The 8,707-nt window shown below is 41.8% G+C and overlaps 1 protein-coding gene across 3 annotated transcripts in view; it reads right to left on the bottom strand.

Annotated features, from left to right (window-relative positions):
• Positions 1-1,398: 1,398 nt before the first annotated feature.
• Positions 1,399-8,707, bottom strand: part of LOC131937487 (uncharacterized) — a 104,724-nt gene continuing 97,415 nt past the window's right edge. For all 3 annotated transcript variants that reach the window (XM_059294967.1, XM_059294966.1, XM_059294968.1), the window contains exon 5: positions 1,399-1,928. In XM_059294967.1, the coding sequence (XP_059150950.1) occupies positions 1,718-1,928 (211 nt within the window). In that variant the 3' untranslated portion in view covers positions 1,399-1,717. The remainder of the gene's footprint in view (positions 1,929-8,707) is intronic.

The raw sequence follows: 8,707 nt of genomic DNA, 5'->3' as shown, positions 1-8,707 counted from the left end.
AATGTTATGTTTTTTTAAAAACACATTTACTTTCAATTAAAACATTTTCAAATATGTTTTTATGATTATAATAGAGTTCGAACGCACTGTAATATAGAATAAACGATTTTAAATTCAGATGTATTAAATACTGTGTTTGTTGTTCCCGTTAAAGCAAATTGCATTAAAAACATTAATTCTGATTTTTAAATATTTAGAAAAATATTTAAAAACATGATTTTTGCTTTTTCCATATGCTGCAAATTATATGCTCTAGTATAACTCTAGAATCATAATCACCTTTAAATATATTTGACTAGAATATATCTTGTAGTGTTTTTTTGGCGAATTGTTTAGTTTCTCTCCCTTAGTCAGAGGGAAGGGTGTGATACTGCCCCCTTTGAGTTAAGTACAGAAGAAAGGGAAATCTAAGTGAATTCCCTGCAGACTGACATATCAAGAAAATTAGAGCTTTAGCTAGGGGCAAACATCCACACATTCTCACATTTCGCAGCTTCTTTCTACTACAACAGGTGAGTAAAACAGGTGGGCGACTGTTGGAGTCTGCAACTGGCGTACCGTGCCTAGTACTAGGCTGTATTGCCAGTAGCGTAGCGGGGGGGGGGGGGGGGGGAGTTTGAGGGGGGGGGGGGTGCAAATCGAAAAGCTTGTCCCCGGGCGCCGGGAAGGGTCGCTACGCCTCTGTGTATTTCTCCATCAACACACGAGCAAGAAGAAAAGAGTAGAGGGAACAAACATTTACACGTAGCTGCCTTGTACATCCTTAAGCCAGGGAATCCCTAACACAGTCTTCTTCTTCTCCGTTCTTAATTTTAGTGTTGGAAGGGATCCCCCACCAGCACAATTAAGTATACGTGTCAACTCGTTATGCGCCATTGACTCCGATTTCAGCCTGCTTTTCTTTTCGGATTTGCTAGCCTTTGTCCAATCAAAGGATGTCTCTCCCAGCTAACAAGAGGGTTCGAACTCGACTCTTTGGTTTAGCGACCATGAGCTTTACCGATTTGACCCCCCCAGCAGTGTTTTTCCACACTTTTTTCTCGGGTTGGAGGGGGGGGGGGGGGCTTGAAAATTTCCCCCGAAAAGCTGCTTTTGAGAAAGCAAAGCCGAAGCATAATTATTCCTAGCCTCTCCACTGAAGTTGCTCAGTTTGTATACGTGTAATAAGGGGGAGGGGTGATCAGTGCCACAAAACATATAGAAATGTATTTATAACTGTTACACATTTTTAGATTTTTGTGTGTCATTTAACAACATTTAGCATTATCTAAGTCTACCTTACTGATTGGCGAAGAGAGGCCCCCCCCCCCCACCGCACGACTTTTAAAAACATTTTGCTACTTGAATTACCATATTGAATACTTCCTGCCAAATAACGCACCAGCAACAAAAAATGTAGAATCTTTGATTTATTCAAGATATATTTACCAATACATATTTAACTGTTAGTGTAGTTACCAATACATATTAAAGTAAACTGAACTAAGCGATGGGGGTTAGCATGATTACATTTTTATACGCCTACTTTAATCCATTGTTATCAATTTCTATAATAATCCGAGAAGCAATAAAACGGTATTTAAATATTTTCCGCGAACATTTCTTTGATTTGAGACAAACTTTAAATTATTACACGTTTATATTTATTAATCTTGAATATATAAGTCACACAAATAAAGCTACAAGTCTGAAGCTGCCTAGCAGGCCGACGCCATCTTTATTTGCTGCACGTGTTGAGCACCGTGTTGCAATATGGGAACTTCTCGCAGCAGTCCTGGTTCGTCTGGCAGGGGTGGCCGTACCAACAGTCGTAGCAGATGCGGGCCTGCTCGTTGCACTTGGAGTATCGTCTGCAGCAATCGTCGTCACTCCGGCAGAACTTCCGAAGGCAGTTCGTGTTGGGCAGATTCTCCCAGGGCATGCTGTATCTAAAAAAATAATAATCGGAAAATGACGTCATCAATGTTGTGAAAGTCTGCTAAAAATAGAAACTAAAAACGTTAACAACGCAAAAAAAAAGGGCTTGAACAATTTATAAAATTGCTTGTAATTATTTTTAGTGGTTTGTGCAAAAATATGATTCTAACATTTTTAAAGTTATAAAAATATATTAAACTAAGCTGACTACAGCTACATTACGAATTTAACAGCGGCGTAGACCCTCGACATGATATGGGGGGTGGGGGGATTTCTAATAATTTCCGCCCCATCTGTAAAAGCCTTTACATTTGTATGCTTTTTATGCTACTTAATAAACATAAACATATAAAATATATATTTATAAACATCTAAATACAAAAGAAACAGGAAAATATATTCTGCAAACAACAAGCAAAAGATGTAAATTTCTGTTGTGACGAGAGCTGAACACAGCTAGTTAGGCTAGAACTGTCTGATGTTGACTATTGTAATGTATCTTATTCCTGTATCACACGCCATTGTGACGAGAGCTGAACACAGCTAGTTAGACAAGAATGGTCTGATGTTGACTATTGTAATTTATCTTGTTCCTGTATGATAAGCCATTAGTACTGGCGCTTCACTTAGGTGTCGTGTACACATAGTTTAACACGAAAGGTGTTTGTCGTATTTGTGTTGTAGGGGTGGTTTGTGGGAGGGGTAGTGGGGGTGGTTTGTGGGGGTGGTTTGTGGGAGGGGTAGTGGGGGTGGTTTATGGGAGGGTAGTGGTGTGGAAGGCTGGTACTTTTGAAAACAAAAATACTGAAATTTAAATAGCCTGTACTCTCTATACACTCTCTAAATACTCTCTACTCTCTATATACTCAACATGTACTCTCGATATACGCTCTCTATACTTTCCATGCACTCTCTATATACTCTCTATATAAGTTGTTTGATTATTTTTCCAGTGGAAAGCACGGGAAACAAAATGCCAATCTTCACATTCAAGTTATTAAAAACAAAAACTTTAATGGTCTTTTTAATGGTGGTGTAGATTCCTAGAAATGTAACATAATATGAAGTAAGGTTATAAAACGTTACACAGGATAAGAACTTTGTCGAAAACACGTCCAATTTTTGTTTTTTGCTATGATAATGTCGGGGACCATTTTTTTAGGCCAAAGTTGTAGACATTGTCATCTACAGTGTCCGTTTTATTTATAAAAACTTCAGTAGAGACATTTGTGCTAACATTCGCAACCACATTCATAATTCACATGTAGCTACCAAAATTCGACTTATCCACAAAATACCACAAAAAATACGAGTCATTTACATAAAGCCACCAAAATACGGCTCATCCAATATTAACACGCCAATAACAGTTTAAGGATTATCTAAGCATAGATGGACGTCATTTTTGACCAACTTGAAACAAAGCAATCACATCGAAAAAGTTCCTTCCGGGAATTTCCGATCATCTAGTTTCATTCGCACCATCACGGTGGGCGATATTTTAGTCAAGGGAAACCACTCTCACAGCAACTCATAATGTCGATTTGTCCTTGCATATTTCACAAGTGACATTTCACCGTGGACAGTTTTTTTAAACTGCTGGACTAGTACATGACATAAGCGGCTCATATCATTGCTGCTGGCTGTAAGGAATGGGTCGGAAAGGGGGGGGGGGGGCGGGAGGGTTGCAATGTTACTTTCAGATATTTTTCTCCGGTGGGAGAGTTGGGGGGGGGGGCTATTGAAACATTCCCTTGGGGGGTGCTCTTAAATTTACGGGTGATGGGCATATATATATAGATATATTATCTACATACATTATATATTTTATCTATTTTGTCCGGGTGGGGGTTGCCCCCCCACACCCCTCCCCATCGAAGAGATGACTGAAAGAAACTGTGGCGGGGGGGGGGGGGGGGAAGGCTGTGTGTTCTTGAATAAGAACGCAAAAAATGGGGGAGGGGGGGGGCGGGCAATAAATAATGATCACTAAGTTTAAGTGAGGAATATTTCAAAACATTGGTATCACCTTGGTATCACCTTGGTATCACATTGGTGTCACCTTAGTGTCACCACCATGACACAGGACGCGCCCTAACATTTATTCCTAGATGCTAGAAAAAACTAAACAGTGATACAAAAACCGCACGTGTAATTAAGAAAAATTTAATGTAACAGACGACGCAACCGTGTTTTTGTTAATTGGGTGAAGCCGCCCCTGACCCCTAGCCACGGGCATCACGTGATTTAATGGGGACAGGTGAGCAGCTGACCTTTTGATACAAGCAGACGTGTCCATTCGGGAACTGGTGGAGCGGGTATTTTCATATGGGGGTGGTGGGGTTGGGAGGGTGGGTGGGAGGGGACGGTGGGGGGTGGGAGAGTGTGGCGGGGACGGTGGGGGTGGGAGGGTGTGGGTGTTATGGTGGGGGTGGGAGGGGGTGGGTGTTATGGTGGGGGTGGGAGGGTGTGGGTGTTATGGTGGGGGGTTGGAGGGTGTGGGTGTTATGGTGGGCGGTGGGAGGGTGTGGGTGTTATGGTGGGCGGTGGGAGGGTGTGGGTGTTATGGTGGGGGGTTGGAGGGTGTGGGTGTTATGGTGAGGGTGGGAGGGTGTGGGTGTTATGGTGGGCGGTGGGAGGGTGTGGTGGGGGTGGGAGGGTGTGGGTGTTATGGTGGGCGGTGGGAGGGTGTGGTGGGGGTGGGAGGGTGTGGGTGTTATGGTGAGGGTGGGAGGGTGTGGGTGTTATGGTGGGCGGTGGGAGGGTGTGGTGGGGGTGGGAGGGTGTGGGTGTTATGGTGGGCGGTGGGAGGGTGTGGTGGGGGTGGGAGGGTGTGGGTGTTATGGTGAGGGTGGGAGGGTGTGGGTGTTATGGTGGGCGGTGGGAGGGTGTGGTGGGGGTGGGAGGGTGTGGGTGTTATGGTGGGCGGTGGGAGGGTGTGGTGGGGGTGGGAGGGTGTGGGTGTTATGGTGAGGGTGGGAGGGTGTGGGTGTTATGGTGGGGGTGGGGAGGGTGTGGCGGGAGCGAGTGAGAAGTGATGCCGGGAAGGGGGTGGATCGATGATAAACAGAATGTTGACTTGGAATGACATGTGTTTACTGATGTATGAGTTCCATGTCATAGGCCTAGGTATTTAGTTATAATTGTGTTAAGTGACATAATGCCTATCCACATGTCACACGTGGCATTTGTCCATCCACATGCCACATGACTCCTATCAATCCACATTTATCCACCAACTGTCTCCCCGTGTCTATCCATCGCGTGACTGAAAGAAAAAAATCCAATATCCTAACGTGGACATTTTCGGTTCCTATTTTTAAACACTCTTTACGGCCAAAGTTTTTTTACTGCTATAAATTAGGTTAGTTTTTGTTCCCCAGGAAGCCCAACACACCCCGCTCTCTGCGCGACCTCAGATATAAATATATCATTGTTTTTATACAAATCTGTTTCGCAAGGTTAGGAGGGGTCTGTAAAACATGATCCTGGTTTGGGGTGAATCATAAGGGATCATCCGCAAACTACGTTAATGAAGGTTTAACAATTGCATTTCTATAAAAATCAAGAGCTTTCTAGAATTTAATTTCAAATCGTAGTTTCTGTAGCTCTGAATTGTGTTGTATATTTTGAGATGGTATGAATTCCTTACCAATGTTGTATAAAATCGGCCGATGCTAGCCGGAATAAGATACGCATGCGATATGATGGTACTGCGCATGCGTGTGTTTACAACCGCAGAACCCTAACACCAACCTTAATCCTATCCCTAACCCTATCCCTATCCCTAATCCTATCCCTAACCCTAACCCTAGCCCTAATCCTATCCCTAACCCTATCCCTAATCCTACCCCTAACCCTCATTCTAGCCCTAACCCTAGCCATAGGTCACTGCGCATGCGCAGAGCTTCTTTTGCCGACTAAGTGGAGACGTTGGGGAGAAAAATCTTCTTCCGAGTAGTCACTTCGGTATAAAATCATACGAGGAAAGTGGGGGTCAAAAGGTCGAAGTGTAATCTAAACTATGTTCGCGACCCCTTTCCATTAAAGGTTTGAGAAAGCCCCGACACATGTGGGTTCATACTAATTTAAATCTCTACCAAAGGGAGTCAGCAGCAATAGGTATTTGATGTGCAATCTAAATTAAACAGATTAGCGCGGTATGGGAATTCGCACGATACGGGAATTCGTCTGGTGCTGGAATTAGCGCGAGATGGGAATAAAAAGAAAACACTGAACCAAGTGGGAATGGGTTGATTTTTAATTACGGTTCTAGGTCTCGTGTTAACACGGCACGAGATGGTCGTCTGCGCATGACCGGATGTGAGCATGCGTTTGTTGTTTTTGTGTGCCCGTGTGTGAGTGACTGGGTTGGCGATTGTTTGTGGCACCCCAGTGGCTTAAACTTTACTAGCAGACGTCTAGCTAAGTAGGAGAGAATCAGTGAGCACGTTGGCCCGTCTGTGGAGTTGTCACTACTCGCCTCTATGGAAGGGGGGGGGGGGTAAGGGGGGACTTTTTGATTACCCTTCCCCACCCACCCTATGACGCTCCGGTTTTTAGAATCAAAACAAAAACAAGTATAAAACTTTTATAATAGCAGGCTACGTAATGGACGAAAAGTAGAAACATAAACAAACATGTTCTCGGACTTTAATAAAATAGTAAAGAAAAACGATCGCTCTAAATATATTCTTTATACGTTTTGCTTTTTGTTTTTAAGTTGATTACTGTATTACATTTGTTCGAAATATTTTACTTATGCGGCCGAGTGTGCTTTTTTCTTGTTTTAAAAAACGTAGCCCACTTTTGAAAAATGCTTAGTTTATATTTATCATATGATATTTCATTATCTTTAGCCTTTTGTGTCTTCATCACATGGGGCGGCATCATACAATTTATTAAAGGGTAATCTTCAAGTGTTTGTTTTTAAAGATACGAGTTAAACTCTTGAAGAGTTGTCTCAATGTGCCATTTTCTCTAATTACCGCAATCATCCAAAGAAATTACAAAACAACGCGGTTGGCGGTTGAGAAATAAAAATAAGCGCTTTCGCCTACATAATCAAGTATCATTAGAAAAACAATCATCACCACCGACATAAAATGTCACATTTGAGCTGGTATATGGCTAATTACACGCACACAATAATCACATCGTTGGGTACTGGGATAGAGAAAACAAATTTGAATGTAAAGTACAAAACGTCTGTAAATATCAACGCTTTGTAAATATGATTATCAAGGCTAAAGAGAGTAAATACCAACCCCGTCCATCATAAACAACTTGACATAGCTGATAATTGGAATTGATGTGCCAGATATGTTCCGGCACATGTTCTAGAAATATTTCAGGACATGTTCCAGACATTGTTCAAAGTCTAGTTCTAAAAGGTTTCAGCCAGTTTCAGGGCATAATTTAGACAATGTTTTATGATATATTATAGAACATGTTCTTGAAAATGTTCCAAAAAATGTTAAAAAAATAGCTGGAAGTTGTGGGTTTACTTTATATTACAGCTCATTGATGTTTACCAATCCGCTAACTAAAGATATTATAAAACATGTAAATTTCTGTTTAATATTTACTAATATGTCTCTCATTCCGCAACGACGAAATTATATATTAATTAAAATTTATCTTGAAAAGAAAGTTAAAAATATTTAAAAACATGCGACACAGAAACGAAACAAGATAGGATGCAACTTTTTAAATTCCTTGAGAGTGTGCTAAGGTACGATTTGTCTCCTGAGGTTAGCGTCAAATGGTGGATGGGGAACAGGAGACGGAAGTTAGCGGGTCAATATAATAAAGGAAATTCGATTGGAAATAGATCAAGTTAAGCAGACGTTTGATGCTAAAACATGCGGTTTCGAACAGGGTACCAAACTAGCTTGAAAGAATCGAAACAAGTCTGTTTCTGCATTATTTTCTCATTTGTTAAGAAAATGTACTTCCCCAAAGTGATGGGCTGACTGTGTCCAAAAGGCCCGGGGAATTTCTAAAGAACCCCCTCCCCAACCCCAGATTTAAATTTTCATTGTACATTTTTTCTCCACCAAAGCCTGAATTTTACCTTTTGGTATGGAGTAATGGCTATTACAGAACCTTTTTCTGGGGCCCACCGATTTTTTTATCCTGGGGGCTCACCGAGATTTATTTCCAGGGGGCCCACTGGGATTTTTTGTTGGCCTGTGGTAGGGCCAGGGATAGTAGGGTTTCTTTCAGACCTTTTTCCTTTAGGGTGAAGGCATGTACAACTACGGGAGTGTGTGTATGTGGGGGGGGGGGGGGGGCAGGAAAAGGAATACAGTATGTATTGTCGATTATATATTCGATGATTGTCGATTTAAATTTAATATTTTTTTTGTACTTCGTCTAGTAGCTGGGGCGGTGGGGGGCGTGCTCAGGGGATGGGCAGTGCCCCCCCCCTTCCCCCCACGGAGAGATGCCTGAAAGAAACACTGATGGTTAGGGTCATATTGAATACACAAATCTAGCAAAAGAATTCTTCCGATAGACAATTTTACCAAAATTTAAAATAAATAAGTATTGAATGCCTGCCGTATCAGCAGGTTATACAACAGAAGTAAACAAAGAAAAAAGCGCTGATGTTTATTTAAAGCATTCAAAACCTATTTCATCATTTGCATATTTAAAAACATCAGAGTATACATTGAAAATACTGAAATAGACCCCATCAACACTTGAAGCTATGCATTAAAAGATTTAGCCTGTCGCAAAATAGGTTTTGATATTTAACAGGAAACACCGAACACAGAAAGATTAC

Source organism: Physella acuta, unplaced genomic scaffold, assembly GCF_028476545.2.
Source record: "Physella acuta isolate Inbredline_101_S28 unplaced genomic scaffold, ASM2847654v3 ptg000211l, whole genome shotgun sequence".
Classification (NCBI taxonomy): Eukaryota; Metazoa; Mollusca; class Gastropoda; family Physidae; genus Physella; species Physella acuta.
Note: the sequence above shows the minus strand (reverse complement) of the source record. Positions and strands in the feature narration are given on the sequence as shown.